Source organism: Mesoplodon densirostris, chromosome 1, assembly GCF_025265405.1.
Source record: "Mesoplodon densirostris isolate mMesDen1 chromosome 1, mMesDen1 primary haplotype, whole genome shotgun sequence".
Classification (NCBI taxonomy): Eukaryota; Metazoa; Chordata; class Mammalia; order Artiodactyla; family Ziphiidae; genus Mesoplodon; species Mesoplodon densirostris.
In genome coordinates, this window is record NC_082661.1 from 233,637,165 (window position 1) to 233,660,665 (window position 23,501).

The 23,501-nt window shown below is 34.5% G+C and overlaps 1 protein-coding gene across 2 annotated transcripts in view; it reads right to left on the reverse strand.

Moving 5' to 3' along the window:
* Positions 1–23,501, reverse strand: part of LRBA (LPS responsive beige-like anchor protein) — a 767,039-nt gene that overhangs the window by 586,478 nt on the left and 157,060 nt on the right. For both annotated transcript variants that reach the window (XM_060116154.1, XM_060116148.1), the window contains exons 18-22: positions 21,503–21,595; positions 20,167–20,275; positions 19,305–19,386; positions 16,623–16,746; positions 16,131–16,323 (exon numbers count right to left, since the gene is read on the reverse strand). In XM_060116154.1, coding sequence (XP_059972137.1) covers positions 16,131–16,323; positions 16,623–16,746; positions 19,305–19,386; positions 20,167–20,275; positions 21,503–21,595 — 601 coding nt within the window. The remainder of the gene's footprint in view (positions 1–16,130; positions 16,324–16,622; positions 16,747–19,304; positions 19,387–20,166; positions 20,276–21,502; positions 21,596–23,501) is intronic.

A 23,501-nucleotide genomic window follows, 5' to 3' on the forward strand; every position in this document is an offset into this window, starting at 1 on the left:
CTTCTCTTGTTCCTAGTGCTTTGAAATTCCACAATGATTCTTGCCACCGGTCTATTCTGATCCACTGTGGTAAATATACCCACTGGGCCTTTCCAGTCTAGTAACAAATATCCGTTGGTTCTGGGAAATTTTCTTGAATACTTTATACCTTCTTCCCCTCTTTTTCCCCTGTTCTCCCTTTCCGGGATTTCTATTTTTTGAGATTGCACTGATTGGTCCTCTAATTTTCTTACCATTTCTCTATTTTTCATCCCTTTGTTTTTTGGTTCTACTATCTGGGAGAGCTCCTCATCTAACTCTTAAACACGTTTTTCATTTCTCTTATGTGATTCTACACTAGTCACTTGACTTCTCTGCTGCTCATATTTTTCCTCTCTAAAATGGGTAGTACAAGGGTAAATACAAACCTAGAAAATTTCATATTTTAAATTTTCCCTGGTGCAAAAAGGGGAAGAAAACTCCCTCTCTCCTCTTTAGCATTTCCTTTAGAAAACCTGAAGTTGGAAATACTTTCTCTGGTAACTGGAGATGTATGTAAATCTTTTTAAAGCCTCTTTCTAGTTGAGCATCCCTAGGATATCTTTCCTGGGGGCGCTGGAGACATTTCTTTCAAACACGAACATCAAGAATGACGGTGCCCTGTCTCCTGTCTCAGTGAAAGTTTAAGCCTATGTGCTTGGCTCCAAGATGTAACCTCTGAACATCCGAAAAACTACTCAGAATAAGTCTGGATGATCACAGACATGTGGAAATAAGACTGAATCAATTACATTTAAATAATGAAAGATGAGGACTTCCCTGGTGGCGCAGTGGTTAAGAATCTGCCTGCCAATGCAGGGGACATGAGTTCGAGCCCTGGTCCGGGTAAATCCCACATGCCGCAGAGCAACTAAGTCCGTGCGCCAGAACTACTGAGCCCACGTGCCACAGCTACTGAAGCCCACAGGCCCTAGAGCCTAGGCTCCACAACAAGAGAAGCCACCACAATGAGAAGCCCAAGCAGCACAACAAAGAGTAGCCCCGGCTCGCTGCAACTAGAGAAAGCCCATGTGCAGCAACGAAGACCCAACACAGCCAAAAATAAAATAAATAAGTAAATTTATAAATAATAACAATAATAATAATGAAAGATGAAACAGGGGCATTAAGTGAAAAGAATCACAAATGTTTTAACAATGTAAGTGTATTCTGAGCCAACATCACAAAGTACCAAGTGACAGAAACAGACAGAACCATTGCACATGTCTGGAAAAACACATAAGTAAAAATCAACAAAGTTTGAAGCGTCAGAATGCAAATAAAAAAATAAAACTTTCAGTGATTGAAATTAAAAATAAATCCAAATAAACTGAGACATTGGATAATCAGTCGAGTAAGGATAAGTTTTCATCCTAGGACAAGACCAAGGGATACTCCTAATGTGAGGGGGGACTGCCACCCCCCTAGTTCAACTAATGTAACTATCACAAAGGAAAGTTATCAGCAAAAACACTGCAAGCCATTTCAAAACCAAGTATGCTCCTATACTAAAGAGCACTGTTTTAAAGAATGAATAAAACAGACTTGAAACTGAAGAGTTAGAACCTACATTACTGCCACTATAAAACTCATCCAGGATGTTAAAACAGTACAGTAATGTTTCAAAATCCTATGACTATACCTGCCCAATGTATTTTTATGATGAATGCCAATCATCATCCTAGAATGCTGTAAAACAGGGATTTAATGGACATTTCCAAAACTTATGTCTAAATACAACTACATACATTTTTTTTATTATTAGGTAATAGGATACAAACCTAACAGAAAAAAATGTGTAAAATGATAAGAGTCCTAAAAAAATTCATTCACACTTTTATGGAAACAGAAGTTTTATAATACCTTACTGTAGCAATAGCATATAGTCAATTATATAGAACTGATCTTTCCTGCTGGTTTATAAACAATCTGCGGAATTCCTCTTGGATTTTCATGTCCCCTTCAGGGCCAAGAGAAGATACATATTTTTGCTATCACAAACTCTCTCTTAAAGATTTGTTTCCATGATGCTCTTACTAGTATTCACTTAAGTTACAACTTCCATGACTGTCACCATAGTTAGTCTTTCAACCATTTGATAAGACACCATTCATTCTAAAGGTGAAATATAAGTCTATGTAATATATTTCTTTCTCAATTCTAACTACATTCATAACCAGCAGACAAACTTTCAACTGGCCATTGGAAAAGATAGGTTAAAAGACAGTATTTAACATTAATTTTTCAAGCACAAGAAGATGGTTTCTATAATACATATTTCAATTCAAAGCAATGTACAGTTTCATAAAGTACATTCTTAATGTGCCACAAGGAATATATTTCCTTTTGTGATAAACAGATTTGCAGTCAAATCTGTACCAAAATAGTGCTTTGTCTTTCCTAAGCAAACCAACTCTTTCCTTTGTAAATATGAATATTAGAAATGCTTTCACATTTTTGAAGTTGATTTTTAAATCTCCTTTTAATTTACTCCAATAGTCAAAAAGCTAAATGGCAACTGAGTAATTATCACTGTTGTTATTTTTTTTGATACCGTTCTCCGAAAGGAATTTGTGACTGATAATTCCTAATTACCAGATACTGTTCTAAATTATTCAGCTAAGACTAGTTATTAATGTTCACAATCATTAGATAGCTAATCTATAGCTGTTTGTAATGTTTGGAAAGTACTTCTGTAAACTACTAAAGATACTCATGAGCTAATAACTATAACATTTCTTCAGCCATTACTTTCAACTTAATTGACATTCAAATTTACTGATTAGGAGATAAAAGATGAATGCAATATATGAAGAGATTAACATTATTAATCCATGTATTACAAAATTTAACCTGTAAAATTTAGACTGTTTTAAATGTTAGCAATGCTTAGGAACTGGCTTTCTTTTTAGAAGCAAATATATCTCTTTCATTGCATGTTATTTTCCTTTGGAAATACCAGCTGTATATGATATGCTAACTTCTAATTCTTAGGTTACCAAGTTTTCCACAGTTGATAAATAAGATATATTTTTCTTTGAAAATAGCTGAGGGACTTCCCTGGTGGTGCAGTGGATGGAACTCCGCGCTCCCAATGCAGGGGGCCCGGGGTTCAATCCCTGGTCAGAGAACTAGATCCCGCATGCATACTGCAACTAAGAGTTCGCATGGCACAACTAAGGAGCCCACCTGCCACAACTAAGACCCGGTGAAGCCATATAAATAAATATTTTAAAAAATAATAAAAATAAAAATAGCTGAATCTTCCCATGTGGAATATCAATAAGCATAGCTCAAAATGATCATCACCACACAACAGGAGATCTTTTACAGAGACTCTGTTGCAACAGCTTACAACAATAATGGTATAAAAGATACAACAGTTAAAATCAAATTATAAATATTTATAAGCTTATACATATTTACTGACCTATTTTATGCAAAGTACCCTGGTTACAAATCTAAATGTTCTGGTCAAACCTAAGCACTTAAATGTTACCCTAATACAACCTGACTGGAGGGATATCAAGCATATAGCCTAGGTTATCCTAAGAAAACTGCCTAAAAGAATTAGTTATGAAAACAACATTATACATTCGATAACAAAGGACAAAGAGAAACAATCCCGTGAGGAAAACAAGTCACATATGTAATAAGTGCTATACACTCATCATGTAATAAGCTCAAAAACATTTTTTGAATAGGTAGTATACTTTGCATTCAGAACACACTACCCCCGAATATGGCACATTGGCACACTATTTTAAGATGAAGGAATTTGAGAAACAGTAGGTATAGAAAAAACTCTGACCTTTTCATCCTCCCCGAAGCAAATCATAGAAACACCAGGTTCTAGAAGCACTCTCTCGTCTCCCCCTTCTCCCTGAAGCTTCTTATGTGAGAGGTGCCTATAGCCCAGAGGAAAAGGGCACCCTTATCTCAAAGACAGAAGTACGCCGAGAGGAATCCGAATAAACAGGCCTTGATGATTTTCCCCCAGTTTACTACTCTTAGTTCATACACTTTGTCCTTCCACGCTTTTCCACGACTTTCCACCCTTCATCAAACCTAGTATAAGAACGCTCAGGCTTAACCGTTTCTTTGGGTCTTCACTTCCTTATGAAGACTCCCATTTCATGTAAAACATATTAATTAAATTCACATGCTTTTCTCCTAATACTCTCTTTGTTAGTTTAATTTTTATGTCCTGCCAGGGACCTTAAGACAGTCAAGGAAAAGTTTTTCTCCTCTACAATTCACATGATTTTTTTTTCATTTATTTATTTATTTATTTTTGGCTGCGTTGGGTCTTCGTTGCTGTGCGTGGGCTTTCTCTAGTTGCAGAGAGCGGGGACTACTCTTCGTCAACGCAGTGTGCGGACTTCTCCTTGTGGTGGCTTCTCCTGTTGCAGAGCACAGGCTCTAGGCACACAGGCCCACAAGTTGTGGCACGCAGGCTCAGTAGTTGTGGCGCACGGGCTTAGTTGCTCCGTGGCAGGTGGGATCTTCCCAGACCAGGGCTCGAACCCATGTCTCCTGCATTGGCAGGTGGATTCTTAACCACTGCGCCACCAGGAAAGTCCTACAATTTACATGATTTAAATATAAAATAGTATATAGTGTAAAAGTCTCCCTCCCACCACTGGTCCTCACCTGTACAATTTCCCAACAATCAGGTAATCAGTCATTAATTTCTTATGTATCATTCCAGAGTATTTTTGTGCATATACATACAAATACAAATTCTCACTTTCCCACTTGTTTAACTCACTAATATCCACTATACACACTGTTCCACACTTTCTTTTGTCACTTGATATATCTTGGTGAACTATCTCAGGATAGTTTTAATTGACAGTCCCTTATGAAGTGTCTTTTATAAATCTAAAGTACTTTTTTCTTAGATTTCTATGGGTTGTTTGATCATGTCTTTCATTCATTTTTCTATTAGTTTGTCTTTTCGTATCTATTTCTAGGAGCACTTTATATATTAGGAATGTTATCTTTGCTCTGGTCCTAAACAGTTTTCCCAAATTTGTCATTTGCCTTTTGACTTTTGCTTATGGTATTGTTTGGTTTTTGGTCACAACGGATTTTATATGTTTTAATGTAGTAAAAAATTTAGTCTTTTTTTTCTCTTTAATGGTTCTAGATTCTAAATTATACTTGGAAAATTCTTACACACTCCAAGGTTACAGAAGAATGATCTGTGTTTTCTTCAAGTACTTCTGTTTCTCCCTCCACCCCCATCACAGCCCATTTCATGGATCCATATGTTAAATTTCTTCGTACTCCAACTTTTTTTCCCCCTAGATGAATCCTCTATTATCCCAACAATATTTATGGACTACTTCAAGTCGTCCCTTTATAATATACTACAGTCTTATAGGGAACTTTGTATATTTCTGGACTTTCTCTTCTACTCCCCTGGTCAGTCTCTCTCTTCATGTGTCAATACTACAGTTTTTAAATTATTGACATTTGGTAATGTATTTTAGTATTCAGTAGAGGTAGTCCCCCTCACTGTTCTTTACAGAGTCTTCCTGGATATGTTTACTTGTGTATTTTGTCTTACATTTCCTTAATAATTAGCTTACTCTGTTTTTTCTCCACCAAAAGAAAAATGATTAAGTAGTATTTTCTTGGGATTTCATTAACTTTATAAAATAACCTAAAGACATGTTAAGTTATTATAACTTTATGATGTTGAGTCTTCCTATTCTAGGAAATACGTTTTTCCATTTGTTCATGCCTTTTGTTCATACCTTTGGGAATGTTTTAAAGACTTTTTCAAGTAATTCAAAGTGTAATTTAGAGATATATACAAGATACTACTGGCAGTATACAGAAATTACTTAATTGTACCTAGAAATAAATGGAAGTACCAAGAAGATGTTGACATTTAAGTTTGGTCTTCATTAATGATTACTCATACGGAGGAAACAAAAGGATTAAGAGCAAGGGGACATGCCATGCAGAAGGAATTTAAGAAGGTATGTGTAAGAATGGATGGTGAAAGAACATGGTTCATTTAAGACACTGAAGTTATTTGGTAAAGCAGTAACATTAAAGCATTTCTAGGAGTGATGAGCAATAAAAATAGTGTAAGCAGTGTCAATGGCAAGGAGGTAATAGACTACTAAAGGCTTCGTGAACCATGAGAAGGAATCAAAATTTTATCACACAGGTAAGGGCAAGCTTTATTTATTCACTGCTTAAAAGGCAACGCAGCCAAATAAATAAATAAATAAAAATTCTTTTTAGAAGGCAACTCTGTGATTTAACACAGACAAATTAAAAAGTTATTTTCTAATGAATTTGACTTGTAAATCCTACTATTCCACTTATATGTAGCTTAAAATAAACCCACTACAAAAAAAAAATAATGAAGAACCAAAAAATAGGACATACCTATATACAAACTGCCAAGGAAGGGAAAAAAACAAATTTAAAAGTAATACAATTGTATTTTTGTTTATATTGACAAACACTCTCTCCGGAACCAAATGTTAGTAAGGATGTTCAGAATCCTCGTCTCACCTGGGCCCTCTGTCCTGGTCAGACCTACAGCTCTGAGTTTCAGCAAGAATCCTAGGTCAGTTTAGAGAGAATCCCCCATCCTCAATATCTGTTCACACTGACATCTGATCAGTTCCTCATTCCCCACCATCTCCCAGGTGATATCTAATCAGCCTGGCCTGTCTTCAGCAAGAGTCCTGATAAAGTCCGGTTAACCAGAATCTCCCCCACCCCCCATGTTTCCACTTATTAAATTTCCATCTACTGAAGCCCTTCCCCCCATTCCTACCTTGCTCCGTGGCTATAAAATCCCCATTTCTCCTTGTTGTATTCAGAATTAAGCCAATCTCTACACTCAGGTCTTTTTTTCCCCTATTACAAGAGTTCCTGAATAGAATCTAATTTTACTGCTTTAACTATTGTCTGACTCTGGTTCTCTTCAACTACATTTTAAATTAATTTCAAGTATTTTTTTTAAATTACCTCCACTAATTTTTCTGAACAGAGTTTTAGAGAAATCCAGAATATGAAAAGCAAATTAATTCACTCAATTATTTCTTCTTAGAATTTTAAGTGGTCTGATATTCAGATGTTACATCAAAGTTGCAACTTTTGGTCTGAAGCTCACCTCTTTTAGTAAGCAATGCTAGTAAATATAAAAACAAACTTTACTCTTTCATAAAATGATTTTTGAACGACACTTCCTTAGTAACACCAAGTGAGGATGCAATTTAAAGAAAGCCTTCCAACCAACTTAGTATTCTCTTAATCTCTATAAATCATACTAACACATGGAAACATTCTAGAATTAATTTAAAAGAAATTTACTTAAAGAAATATTCTTCCCTCCAACTTCTTTAAAGTATGAAAATTTCCATCTAATCAATAATGGTTCCCTATTCCACAACATGCCTAAAAATATACATGTAATAAATACTAAGTTAAGCTCATTCTGATGGGCAATACCAGATATGTTTTTAAATACTTGCACAACAGCTGAGATACACAGAATGCTTAGTGTATACTATTTTAAGCATCTGGCATATATTGAGACAATCTTCAGAGCAACCCTAAAAAGACAGGTAGCATAACCCTCATTTTATATGCATGAAGATAGGAAGCACAGCAACATAAAATAATATCACACAGCTACTAACTTACTAATCTTTTCTTTTTTACAAAGATTAATCTTGACCAATTTTATTTTCTTAAGAACAATCCAGACAGGTACTCTCGTGTAAAGCTAGAATATAAATTCATACGCAAGTTTTTAGACAGCAACTTAGCAATACCTACTAAAACTTTTAAAAACATGTGCAGACTCCTACTCAAACTTTAGGAATTTATCCTACAAAATAAAAGACAGTTATATAGGAGCAGGCTCATCACTGCTCAAAAACAAGGGAAAATTAAACTATAGTGCATATGCAATACACTATAATACAACTCAATAGATTTTTTAAATATCACCTCCACCAGTTTTTCCAAATAAAATTTTGGAGAATGCCAGAATATGAAAAGTAAAATTGAATCATTTACTCAATCATTCCTTCCCAGAATTACACATGGTCTGATAGCATTCAGACGTTACACCAAAGCTGCAGCTTTTGCTCTTAACTTTACTTCTCCATAATATTATGCAATATACATATACTTAATAATATGCAGCCATTAAACTCATGTAAGAAGTGTATCATTAATTGAAAGAGTACTGTAAAATAACATAAGTATTATAGTTTTATAAGAAAATAATTATATGTATGTGTATATTTATATACAGAAGACTGTAAAGTCTTGCACCAAAATATTAAGTCATGCACAGGTGATTGGATAAGAGGTGATTTCTGGATTTTGTGTGTATACATTTGTAGTAGGTTCCACATTTCCTACAATGAGCACATATTATTGTACAAATAAAAAAACAATAAATACTATTTGTTTAAAAAATTTGAAGCCAACGAATACTTTAGCAATTAAGTATAAAATACTGACAATCCATGAAATATGAAAATTTTATAACTCTTGAAATTTCTTACAAGAATACGTAGTTTTTAATTTTATTACATAGACACCATAAACTCACACATACAAACACATGCATGTTTATATATGCCAGTTTATAGCTTGTGATTTTTAAAAATACTTTTAAGAAAACACTTAGAGAATTCTAACAAAACTGATTTCCACACGCTTTTTACCCAACCTAAACTGTACTTTCTTCTTATATAAAATGACTGACATTTATGTTTAAGCCATTTCATCAGACTGTTAACAGCAAATAAAATCTAAAGATAATTTAAATAATCCAAGATAACTAAATACTTTACCCCAAATTTATCATCTGGGGAAAAAAATCTAAGTCATATTATATCTTTAAGTCAAGTGAAAAAAAATTTTTACTTGATGATTATTTTAAGTCATAGATCGATTCTACCTTGGCAATATAGGCCGCCTAGACAAAACACAGTTTTAGTTTTATCTGTTTAGAAAAAAATGTTTTTGGACAGTTCTTACAATTCAGAATATATTAAATGCCTTAATCTAACTTTCAATTAAAGAGTAGAAGCACTTTAGCGTTCCAAGTGAAAACAGTATTATTTAATTACTGAAGATAATGTTCAATTTGAAGCATTAAAAAAAGGTAAAGAAAAAGAGGAAAAATAAAAACCTAGAAAACACACAAAGTACAGTTACACTAGAAGAGCCCATTACTGCTTATAAAACCTAGTTCAGCTGTTGGAGGAGAGGGATACAGTGACAAACAGCTTCCGTGCTACAAAGGTGGCAGGATATCTATCAAACTGGACAATAAAATTGCAATTGAGTTTCTTTGGCTTTTTATAGCAGCTACATGTATCCTGATGTAACTCTGCAAAAGCTATCCAATTCTGCAATGTTAGTTTTTTACACACCAGTTCTTTATGAAGAACCATGTTATAAATTTGTGATACTAAGATTTTAAATGACTGCAAAAAGGAAAAAATATACATTACTTCAGTATTGTATGCATTGAAATATTTGTAAACCTTTAGAATTAATATCTTCAGAGAAAAAAATTTGGTTCCAATCATTTCAGCAGAACTTTTATCAGCCTGCTACAAATTGTTCACCTACTTACTGAATCACTTCAGCTCCATCCTCAACTTTTTTTTTTTTTTTGCGGTACGCGGGCCTCTCACTGCTGTGGCCTCTCCCGTCGCGGAGCACAGGCTCCGGACGCGCAGGCTCAGCGGCCATGGCTCACGGGCCCAGCCGCTCCGCGGCATGTGGGATCTTCCCGGACCGGGGCACGAACCCGTGTCCCTTGCATCGGCAGGCGGACTCTCAACCACTGTGTCACCAGGGAAGCCCCTAGCACTTATTCTTTAAAGTATACTTTAACAGCAAAAAGGGACAGGTGCAGTTTTACTCAGACAAAATACTCTACAATGAACTTAATCAGTGTTTACTCCATTTTATAACTGTAATCCTAAAACTTGAGCCAAAGACTGGTTCTTGGCTCAAAGTAGGCAAAATAAGCCTCTCCGTAAAGTAACTATTTTCCTTGCAAAGGTTTTAAGATCTGTTTAAAGCCCTAAGTCACTGGAGTAAAGAAAAATATGAACTAATTTTATATATATATAAATTCACACAGAAAACTTAAAGCCTGTTTTGGGTTTCTTGTGTATAAATTTGAGTCTAAAAAATACTGATTTCAGATACTTCATAAAGTAGTTTATATTTCTTCCTTTAACATTTTCTGTGCCTTAAAATATGCTCCCAGAAAGAAAAAATACATTTTCCTTTATGATGAAAAATGTATTAAGGGGTCATAACTGGGGTCCATATTTAATTTACATAGAATTCTTCTATCTTAATTATGCTTTCTAAAGAGTATATTATTATTAGCACCTTAGTGTGAAAGTGGGAAGGGGCTAATTTTATAAAAGTTAGTCAAAATAATTCCCTGTACAATCTGAGGGGCCCTCAAAATTTAGAGTACATAAGAAGGACGTATTTTAAAATGCAGATTTCTAGGAACATACCACGAGATTCAGATTAAGGTTCTGAGGTGGGGTCCAAGAAACTAGAAGATGTACATCCCAAGTTCCTCTGATGAGATGATCCCTAAAACATACTGTGTGTGATTTTGACACAGACTCAGATAGACACAGACATAGATTCTGACATAAGTAATTTAAAGACAGCTGCTACGGCTATTTCCTGGATCGTGGATAAGAGAAGACTGAGGCACTAAGGCACACACAGGGGGTGGCATGGCGCCACATGACAGTGGAACCAAATAGCCCTAAACAGTGATGGTGTAGTTCTTCCTCCTCCTTCCTGAAACAAATATTTAACATGCAACTGCCAAGCACTCAGCACTATGCACAGTTACGGGAGATATGACGAAGTATAAAACCCTTCATCCCTGCTGAGAGCTTACAATTAACAGCCACTTTTGACCAACAATATAATATGATCATACTTGCTTAAATAAATACTAGTCTACATTTCCTATATGACGCATTACTGCTCTTCTTCACGTACTTTACACACCCCCAAGCAAACCAAACAATTCCACATGCTTTTCCCTCAGGGAAATCATCTATGCACCTTTGCTTATGCCAATTCCTCCACCAGTGATTCTCATCACCCCAGTCTCTATGTACCCAAATCTTATTTATTACCCTTCAAGGTTGGAGTCAAATGACATCCATCCTACAAACCTCTCAAAGGCCCTCTCCTTTCACTGTGAATCTCTCTTCTAGGACACTTATTCCTTCCTGCCCTGTCTTTCAGTGCATGTATTATCTCCCATATTAGAAAGTAACTTCTTTCAGGATAAGAAAGATCTGTTCCTGATTCATCTTTCTATCTTTCGTAGTAAACCTGAAGGTACTCAACTAGAAGACAGGAAAAACAAAAGGGAGGTGTGTTAAGAACAAAAAGAGGAAACATAAAGGTAGAAAGGGGAAGAAAAGAGGTGGGCCACTGGAGTAAGACCTAGACACAGAGTGACTGAAAATGAGTAAGAGAGCCCATGGAGGGTCTGACCAACAGACAGGGGAGAAGGGGGAAGGGAGCAGAGACAAAACAAATATAAACAGAGAAAAAGAAGAGGTTGGGGAGGGGTGGGGAGAGAGAAGATAGGGGGTACAGAAAGGGTGGAGGAACACTGGAGGGAAAAACAAAGAAAGAGAAGGAGAGGGATGGGAAGGAAGGAGATGGTGGCTAAAAGAAGAAACAGAGAAATAAGCAAAGAGGGAGCAAGCTAGCTAGGCAGTGACAGAGGGTAGCACAGACTGCACCAGGTACCCACAGTCAATGCCAATGCAGGGGTTGGGTGGTGATTAGTTGGAGACTGGGAAGAGGAAGAAAGTAGGGGAAGAGAGGGAGTGAGGAAGTGGGGGGAAAGAAGTTAGGGGAGAAGGAGAGAGAGGAGAGAGAAGGGGGGTATTAAAACCTTTGCCTTTGAGCACCCGAATCATTCATAGCAGTGAAAATGAATGAAGCAAAGCTATATGTAACAATAAGAAAGAATCTTAGAGACAAAAGGTTTGATGAGAAAAAATAAGTAACAGAAGAGTTCACACAGTATGACGTCCCTTTCATAAAATACAGAAACAGGTAAAATGAGAGATTATATTATATAGGAATACATTTTTTTTTTTTTTTTCCTGCGGTACGCGGGCCTCTCACCGTTGTGACCTCTCCCGCTGCGGAGCACAGGCTCCGGACGCGCAGGCTCAGCGGCCATGGCTCACGGGCCCAGCCGCTGCGCGGCATGTGGGATCTTCCCGAACCGGGGCACGAACCCGCGTCCCCTGCATCTGCAGACGGACTCGCAACCACTGCGCCACCAGGGAAGCCCAGGAATACATTTTTTTAACTTTTTCAAGAAGGGAATAATAAACACTAATTCAAAATGGTGATTAGATTTGGGTTGAGGAGGGTGGGTGTTAGAAAGGGAGAACCTTTTTTAAGTTGGGTAGTCACATAGTTTCCTTTATAACACTTCATAGCATATATGCCATGCAAATTATTTTGGATGTAATTAATTCTTCATTTTAAAAGCTGTATTTATACCAAACATGAAGTGACTAGGGCCTTAACTAGTATGCTGGCAGTAAGAATGAGAACAAAAGAATTAACAGGAGGAATGACAGAACTATAACAAGGGAAAATAGTCGTTTAATTCTATTTCCTGTGATTTCACTCATTAACTCCTAACTTCAGATATACACATATACTACCACATTTACCATTTTTAGATTAGACATCGATGGTTAAGAAAAGTTTAGAAACTTCCCTGAGTTTACACAACTAAAAATTACTATAAATCAGAATTCAAACCCAGGACTATCCTGTCTCCAAAGCCCATGTTCTCTTCATTACTTACACAAATAGACTGGTGACTGGATATAACATTCAGCCATAAATGCTCAATAACTCAAAGGTGCCTGAGATTTCTCCAAGTCCGACTCTTTTGTTTTGTGGATGAGACTAGGCTATTGGACTTAAATAGCCTATCATTTCAGCAGTTCTCAAGCATTTTAGTCTCAGGATCCAAAGTACTGGTACCTCCCAAAAATCTTTACTTATGTGGGGTATGTCTATTACTAGCTACTATATTAGAAATTAAAACTAAGAAATTTTACAAATATTAATTCATTTCAAAAAAGCAATACGGCTTCCCTGGTGACGCAGTGGTTGAGAGTCCGCCTGCCAATTCAGGGGACACGGGTTCGTGCCCCGGTCTGGGAGGATCCCACATGCCGCGGAGCGGCTGGGCCCGTGAGTCATGGCCACTGAGCCTGCGCGTCCGGAGTCTGTGCTCCGCAACGGGAGAGGCCACAACAGTGAGACGCCCGCATACCGCAAAAAAAAAAAAAAAAAAAAAAGCAATAAACCCAGTATATGTTAATATAAATAACATATTTTTTGAAAAATGACTTTTTCAAAACAAAAATAATAATAATAATGAGAAGAATGCTATTATTTCATATTTTTGCAAATCTCAATTCTGGTTTAATAGAAGATGGCTACATTCTAATATATGTTTTTGTATTCAATCTGTTGTATTATATTGTTTTGGTTGCAGTACATGAAAAAAATCCATCCTCTAACTAGATATGTAGATGGAAAAGGAGGACCACACCACTCCCTGAAATGGTCTCCTGGGCTCCCAAGGTCTTCAGGCTGTACTTCAAGAATTACTGCTCTAAAGGTTACATTCCTTTAGCCATCCTTCCTAAGGACACGACAAACTGGAGTGTATACAAAAGTGCTGAATTAACATAGAATATGTAGAAAAATTTTTAAATCTAATTTATATGGGCACTTCCCTAACCGAGAATTCTCCCAGATATACCTGAAGTCCAATTCAAATTACGTGAAACCAAAACTCAACCGTTTTTCTCATTATCTCTTGTAAAGGGAAAAATAATACTAGCAGAAAATCAGTCCAGACTGCAATAGCCCACTACAATCGAAACCAGAATAGCTGGGCATCAGCACAAACTAAAGTAAGTTAGACAAGAGGTGGCAAAGTATTTCTGTAAAGTGCCAAATAGTAAATATTTTCGGCTTGGGAGCCAAAGAGTCTCTGTCACAAATACTCAATGCTTTTAACATGAAAGCAGTCTTAGAAAATACATAAATAAATACAGGTGGCTGTATTTCAATAAAAATTTATTTACAGAAACAGGCCAGGCCAGATTTGGTCCTCAGTCCATGCCTGGCTGAACCCTGCCTTAGAATAAACTGGTCAGCTTAAAAATGTAGTGACTAAAACAAAGCCATTTTATAAAATCACATCTTTGCCTCATTTAGCACTGGATTATTCTTAAACATAAATCTGTAGAGTAATATCTTCCAATCTAAGATATCTTTGTAAATCCTTATGATAATAACACACCTTCCTCTCACTGAAGAAGGAGGAAGAATGAATAACTCTTAAGTACTTACAAATAGCTAAAAGTTATTCAAACACCCAAAAACATATATTTAGGAAATGACAATATATTCCAATAGAATGGCAAAATATTCCAGAGTAATAATTATGATAGTCAATAAAACATTTAAAGATATACCAAATTATCAATTCTGTTCTTTATCCTTCTAGTCAATTTATAATTAATATTTATTTGTTAACTACATTCCTTCTGTGTATATATAGAAAGAGTTCTTAAACAAGATGTAAAAACCATAAACCATAATAGAAACTAATAAATTTTACTACATTAATTATTTGAAATGTAAAATTTCCTCAGAAGACACAAACATAAAACTCCAAACATAAACAGACAAGCAACAAATTGACAGAAGACATTCATAAACAATATAGGTAGCAAAGGATTAAGACCAAGAATACATGAAGAACTCCCACAAAACAACAAAAAAATGAAAATTAATATTATGGAAACACAGCATTTAAAATTCATCAAATTTGCAAAATTTTTTAAACTCTAGCCATAACAAGTGATAAGGTGATATGAAGCCATGAGAATTTATACATTGCTGGCAAGAATGTAAACTGATATACCGCTTTGGAAAAGGAATTGTATTACCTTGTAATGTTTAACATCTGCACCCTACAAATCATCAATTCCACTTCTAGGAACATATAGAGAGAGAAACTTCCCAATATATACAAAACGCATCAAAAATGCTCATCAACTGGTAAGCAGATAAAGTCATACCATGGAATACATACAATTGAGAAAATCACCAACTACATTGGTCAATATGGATGAATCTCAAACAATGATAAGTAGAAACAGAAAGTTGCAGGAAAATGCATTTAATACAATACCATTCATATTAAGTATACAAATGAAAAATAAAATCCTTTAGTGTGTTGTCTGTGTGTCTGTGTGTTTCTATAGTTAAAACATAAATAAGACATAGAAATAATGAAAACACCAAATTCAGGTGAGTGGAAGAAGAGAGACGGTTTGAAAATGGTAGACAAAGCAATTGGGATAGGGAACCCAATTCCATAAACACTGGTAGGTACATTATTCCTTATACCTTTTTGTATGTCTAGGACATTTCATTAATATTTTTAAACAAAAGCTATACATAAATAACTAACACCGGCTTAAGTTTAAAAAGAGAGAGAGATTAGTGATTCTTCCAAACCAGTTCTGTAACTGACTGCAACATGAGCAAAGGCAAAATTAGCTAGAGCTTTTTCTGTTTAGTCAACCACCTTATACTACTAAAATAACTCCTCATCTTTGAATACTGTGCGCCACCTTGTGTTCAAAAAGCTTCAAAATACTACAAATTTCAGAGAACCATATCTTGAAAATGGCTACTTGAAAATATAAATTTCTTCATGCTGTGTTATAAGGTTTCACTTTATCAACTTAAGCACACATGAAAATGACATTTGGAAAAACACTATTTTTATAGAGAAGAAGTTGGAAATACTTTATATTTCTTTTTAGTTATTCCATTTTTTTAGTTGTTCACTTCACTGCATTTCCAGAGAATAATCTGCCTTTTTTCCTTGATTTTAAGTATATAAAATTTTGTTGAAGAATAAAACTCAAAATTACAGACATTTAAAATGCTAAAATACACTTTCATTTTTAAAAACTTACCTTTGAATGTGTGATTGATAAGGTGTCTACCCACACACGCCAGCCACCCCACTCATATTTGATTGCATGGTAAAGTAGGATTCGGAATATGGCATACACCATTTCTGTTATCTTTTGCTCATCTGAATTCTTAGGATTAAAATAGCAGAGAGAAAGCATCCACTCTTGCCACACAGAACACTGTAGCAAGCTCCTAAAAATTGTAAGAGGACTTGGAATTACTTAAAAAAATAAATCACCTGAAAGAATTCTAAAAGTAAAAGTCTAAAACAAAATAAACAAAACAACCAGCTTTATTATGCATCAAAAACAATTAAACAATGTGGTACTGAAAGCTCAATTAACTGTATGGTACATTACTTGTATACCTTAATGAAAAAAGCATATAGAAAATTCATTTCATGGTATTTAAAGCAATTTTTCTTAGAAAAAATGGGCTTATTCAAAGCTAGGCTTGAATATTGCAAATAAATGCTTTCTGATCCTGCTCACCTTCTATTTTCTCTGCTGTTATTAAAAAGTTTAATCATGTCAGAAAGAAAGGCTCTGCGAACTTCCATGCTCTCTGGACACTGGGGAGAATTTCGAAGTAGGGTTGCAATTACTTTTAGTATCTCTGTAAGACAATTCATAAACTAGTAAAAAACAAAACATTACAAAAAATTCATAATGTAATATCATCAGTATATTTCAATTTATTTCATTTCCCTGACATAAATGTCTACTGAAAACATCCTCTTCTGTGTTATAAAAAAAATCACCTGCAGCCAAGACTGACAATACATAGAAAACATCCATAAACAAGAAAGGGATTTTTTAATTTTGTCATTAGAATGTGTAAAGCTAAATTTTAAAAGGTTATAATAAATCAAATTAAATTATAAACGATTAAATGATGGTAAAATTGCAGACACCTCTCCCTTATCTCTGCCAGTTAGTAAAACTGACCTTAAAAATATCTGTATATAATCAAAATCTCAGAAAAAAGAGAATAAATTCTCAGCTTCAACAAAATCTATACTATGCACATACTCTTTCCTTTACCATTGTGAATTTTAAAAGCTATCAAGATTTGCTTCCATAATTCTAAATCTAAAATTAGATACAAAAAAACAAAAGGAAATTAAAACCTATTTAGCACCCCGAACAAATAAAACTGCTACCGTAATGGTCTTAAATATAATGCTGTATAAATTTCTAGTACTAACTTTAAGAAAAGAAATTCTTTTAATACTGAGATACGGAACTGTAAAGAAACAAAAACAGCCATAACCCTGAATTTAAAATTAAATAATATGTCAAAGCTTTACCCAATTAAAAATTGAGGAATTCTAAACCAGCATTTTGCCAAGGTTTTTGGTGATTCTGAAGCAACAAGTTCAAAATATCAGATGTGAAGTTACTTTCATAAATTTAATGATATTTTAGGAGCAATTTCTGCATTCTTCTAATGACAAATTCAAATTTTCTCTACCTGCACAATGATTACAAAGATGATAATCATAATAATGATAATGATGATAATAATAGCCACTAATTTTGAGGATATACTATTGTGAGACACAATATTTAAGAAAAAACAGGTATTAATACATTTAATCCTTATACAATGATAGGTTGATACTATTATTATCCCCATTTTAGAGACAAGAAAACTAAGGAACACCTAAATTAATTAATTTACCCAAAAATCACATAACTATTAAGACATGTAGACAAGATTGAAAAGCTAGACGTCCTATGTTTTAAACACCACATTACACTGCCTATCTTTTCTGTCAGTATATTACATAGATAATATATTTTTAAATTCTTACTTTAATGTCATTTTTCCATAGCTACATCAAATATATTTTATATTATATATATAAAATCAAGGTATTTTCGGGACTTCCCTGGTGGTCCAGCAGTTAAGACTCTGCACTGCCAATGCAGGGGTCCTGGGTTCGATCCCTGATCAGGGAACTAGATCCTGCATGCCACAACTAAAAGATGCTGCATGCTGCAACTAAAGATGCCACATGCCAACTAAAAGATTCCACACACCGCAATGAAGATCCCGTGTGCCGCAACTAAGACTCAGTTGCCGCCAAATAAATAAATAAATATTTTTAAAATAATAAAATAAAGGTATTTTCCTTTTTTACTCTCTAAAATAATGACATCACATCTCCCTAAAGTCTGAGAAAAATTAACCATGTGACATGTGTTTTTAAAATTAGTACTGAAATAAAGTACCACAAACATGACCATAACTCACCACACGAAGTTATTAAATTTTGAAACTCTACAAATCAGTTATTTTAATATCAACAATCTTAAAAAGTAAGATGAGAAATGTACACATTTTATAAGTGTTTAAGAACTCTAAATATCAAAAGAAAAGACTGTTAACCAAGACTAAGTGCATAAACAATAAAGAAGATGGAAATTTTTCAATTCCAAACTTGGTATTCTTAACTTGACAGTAATTTAAGATGAAAGCTACCTCCATGGTCCATGTAACTTCGCCTGACATCACTAAATAGTGCAATCAAAACTTTACAAAAAATCTGAACATATATTAAAAAACCAAGATCTTATGCATATAATTCTTCAAAACTTCTGTATAAACATTTCCACGTAACCTAAAGTCAATGTGAAGTTATATTCAACATCAAACACAAATAAAACTAGTATTATATTAATGCCTATAATGAAATATTACTTGAACAATGTGTTTTCAACAATACCAACTTCAGGTTCTTCAGTGATTTTCCTTTTTAGTAGCAAAATCTACTTATAAAAGTATAAAAAGGAAGGGAGTGGGAGAAATGGAAAAAGGTGCTCCAAGAGTACAAACGTCCAGGTATAAGGTGAATAAGCTCTGTGTATGTAATGTATAACCTGGAGACCACAGTTAACTATACTGTATTATGTATCTGAAAGTTGCTAAGGGAGTCGATCTTAAAAGTTTTCACTACATGTAACACACAAAAAATTATAACTGTGTGAAGTGATGGATGTGTTAACTAACCTTACTGTGGTAATCACTTCACAACATACACATATATCAAGTTATTAGATTGTACATCTTAAAAGTACACAATGTTCTATGTCAATTATATTACAATAAAGGTGGAAAAACAAAAAGCAAATATCAAAAAAATAAATAAAAGTATGTTAAATACATACGAGGATTTTGTATCTTAACTGAAGAATCAGGATCTGGATGCTGTTTATGTATCACCTGAGTACAAATCTGTTCTATAAGAATCTACAGAAGTGAAACAAAAGATTGTATTAGCATAATCACTGTATTACCATCACTATTTATGAACACTAAGCAACACTAAGCAACATTAAGTATACAGTCCAGTACTGTCAAGCTAAATATCTCTTGCATTATATGGAATAAATAATTTCAACATTGTAACTCTACTTTTACTTGATTATAAAATGAGACATCGGGACTTCCCTGGTGGCACAGTGCTTAAGAATCTGCCTGCCAACGCAGGGGAGATGGGTTCGAGTCCTGGGCAGGGAAGATCCCACATTCTGAGGTGCAACTAAGCCCGTGCACCACAACTACTGAACCTGCACTCTAGAGCCCACGAGCCACAACTACTGAGCCCGCGCGCCACAACTACTGAAGCCCACACACCTAGACCCCATGCTCTGCAACAAGAGAAGCCACTGCAATGAGAAGCCTGCGTACCACAACAAAGAGTAGCCCCCGCTCGCTGCAACTAGAGACAGCCCGCATGAGCAACGAAGACCCAACGCAGCCAAAAATACATAAATAATTTTTTTTAAAAAAAGAGAGACATCAAACAGCCAATACAATGGAGAAAATACTTAAACAGAGATGTCCACACTGTTCAGAAATTCACCGAATAATAGATTTATTAAGATGAAGCCACATTTCCTTTATATAACTAGTTTCAAAATCGTACATCAAACCTAAATGATCTTACTTCATCTAGACACTATCAACTCAATTATACAGGTATTTTCATAAGAAATTAGGAAGATTAAATTCTAACTACATTCCTACCTCAAATAGGACATTATATGTGGTCATTGTGATTAAATTTGTCTGAAGCATGAGTCTTTCAGCTAGCAGTGAAAACAATCCATGTCCAAGCATGACTTCAGCTTTTCTTCTGCAATTACATAGAAAAAAGAAAATCAAATGCAGAGTTTTATTATTCACTATTTAGTACGTATGCTGATGAAGGAGACACAAAAATGTTTTTCACATTATTAACAAATTCCAACTCAATAATGCCCCCAATTTTCTTAGACCTAGAACTTATAAGGCCACAAAATCTTTATTAATAGAGAAATACAAACTACAAATATATAGGCACAATTAAAGTTTTAAAAAAATATGACTGGCTATGCCACAGCACAGCAAAAACTGTCACCAAAATCTTCAAAACAATTATTTATTAACTAGCTTCCTCTCTCCATTAGCCATGAGCTAAGCTCTACCATAAATAATAATCTAAAGCCGACGAAGTAAAGTAGAAAAACAATGTGGAAGAAAAGGTAGAAGACACGCAAGAGAATTTTTAAACGAATACTGTGAAGATAAATATATCAATACTAAAATTAAACGTCCAAGCAAAACTTTAGAAACTGAAGGATCACAAACTTAATTCTACCCCTGGGTTTATCAAATGTTTTCTGCAAATGGCCGGATATTATATATTTTAGGTTTTGTGGACCATATGTTCTCTGTAGCAACAAATCAACACTGCTGTTATAATGTATAAACAGCCACAGATAATAAGCAAATAAATGATTGCGGCTGTGTGCCAATGAAACTTTATTTACAGTCAGCAGCTGGATTCAAAATAAAGATTACAAGTTTACCAATACTTTTCTACCACCAAAATTGTTCATTTTGGACAAAGTTGATGGTGTCCATTTCTGGTATAAGGCACAATAGGTAGGACATGAATATCTGTATTCAGCTAAGACAAAAGGAAACATGGGAGTTTCAGTTTTTAGTTACACATATAGCAGAACACAGTATGTGACAAATAACCAGGTTACTATGTTAGCTTTATAGTATAAAGCAAATAATGATCAAGCCACCTGAAATGAAGTCCCTACCTAGATTTACCTAGAATTCAACTTACACAAATGTATTCTTACAATAAACAAAAAAAAAGGAAAATTTAAATAGAAACATAAACAATATACTCCTGTTCCCTACTTTATTTTTAACATGTAGAAATGGGATTAAATTTATATAGCATTTTATGAATAAAAATAAATAAAAGATAGACTAGAGGAACCACAGAACGTAAATACTATTCCCAAGATTTATAAAATAAATATGTAATATACAACAGTCCATTTTAGATTTCATGCATACTCACTTTGGGGCCAGGTGTTTTAAAAAATAGCCCATTGCCTTGAGAGCTTGTACTCTGATTCCTTCACTTGTTGATGCCATAAGTTTATAGATAACTCTGAATAAATAAAAATTAAAAACAAATTACTATGAGTATATATTTCAAAAGTAAATACCTAAGATATACTCATGTATATTTTTTCATATAGTCACATAATTTTAAACCTAACTTCAAGTAAGATATGGGTGAATTTAACATACATTTCTGACATTTAAAAACTTGTTTATCAACTACATGTTGTCTTCAAGAAACCCACTTTAAATATAGACACATTAGATAAAAAGTAAATGAATGGAGAAAAATATACCATGTTAATTTAACACTAATCAAAAAGCAAGAGCAGCTATATTAATTTCAGACAGAGAAGACTTCAAAGTAAGGAAAGTTATCAGGGATAAAGAAGGGCATTACATCATGATAAAGGGGTCAATTCTCCAACATGACATAACAATCCTTAACACGTATGCACCTAACTATAGAGCCTAAAACTGTGTGGCAAAAACCGACAGAACTGCAAGGAGAAACAGATGAATCTATTATCATAGTTGGAGATTGCAAAACCCCTTTCTCAAAAATGGACAGATCCAGCAGGCAGAAAATCAGTTAAGGACATAGTTAACCTCAAAAATACCATCAGTCAATGGGATATAACTGACATCTGTAGACTACTTCATTCTACAATAGTAGGATACACATTTTTCTCCAGCTCACATGGAACATTCACCAAGTAGACCACATCCAGGGCCATAAAGCACACATAATCAACAACATAAAGATTGGAAATTATATAAAGTTTGCTGTCAGACCACAATGGAATTAAATTAGAAATCAGTAACAGAAAGATAACTGAAATACTTGGAGATTAAACAACATACTTCTAAATAGCATGTGGGTCAAAGAAGAAATCTCCAAAAATTACAAGTATTTTCAACGAAATGAAAATGAAAGCACTACTTATAAAAATCTCTGGGATGTTGCAAAAGCAGTGTTTACAGGAAAATTTATAGCACTGAATGCATATATTAGAAAAGAAGAAAGATCTGAAATCAATAACATAAGTTTTCACTCTAGGACACCTGGAAGAGAAAATTCAATTCAAAGTAAGCAGGAGAAAAATAATAAGTATTAGAGTAGAAATCAATAAAATAGAAAATAAAAAATCAATACAGAAAATCAACAAAACCAAAAGCTGCTTCTTCAAAAAGATCAATAAAATCAGTAAGCTCCTATACAAGCTCAGAAAAAAGAGAAAGGATGTAATTTACTAATATCAGAAATGAAAGCAGGGCTATCCCTACAGAATATTAGTGCTACTGATGCTACCTGACTTCAAGACTTACTGTAAAGCTACAGTAATCAAGATATTGTGGTACTAGTAAAAGAATACAAAAATAGATCAACAGAGAGCCTAGAAATAGACACACATAAATCTAGTCAACCAATCTTTGACAAAAGAGGAACACAAGCAAGACAATGAACAAAGATATTCTTTTCAACAAATGATGCTGAAACAACAGGACATCCACATCCAACAAATGAATCTAGACACAGACTTTACACCCTTCATAAAAACTAACTCAAACGTGGATGGATCTAGAGACTGTCATATAGAGTGAAGTAAGTCAGAAAAAGAAAAACAAATATCGTATATTAACACATATATGTGGAACCTAGAAAAATGGTACAGATGAACCAGTTTCCAGGGCAGAAACTGAGACACAGATGTAGAGAACAAACGTATGGACACCAAGGGGGGAAAGCTGCAGGGGGTGGGGGGGGCAGTGTGTGCTGAACTGGGAGATTGGTATTGACATAACTCAAAATGGACCTCAATGTAAAATGCAAAACCATAAAACTAGAACACAACAGAGGAGAAAACCTAGATGACCTTGGGTATGGTGATACCTTTTTACTTACAACACCAAAGACATGATCCACAATAAAAATAACTGATTAGCTGGAC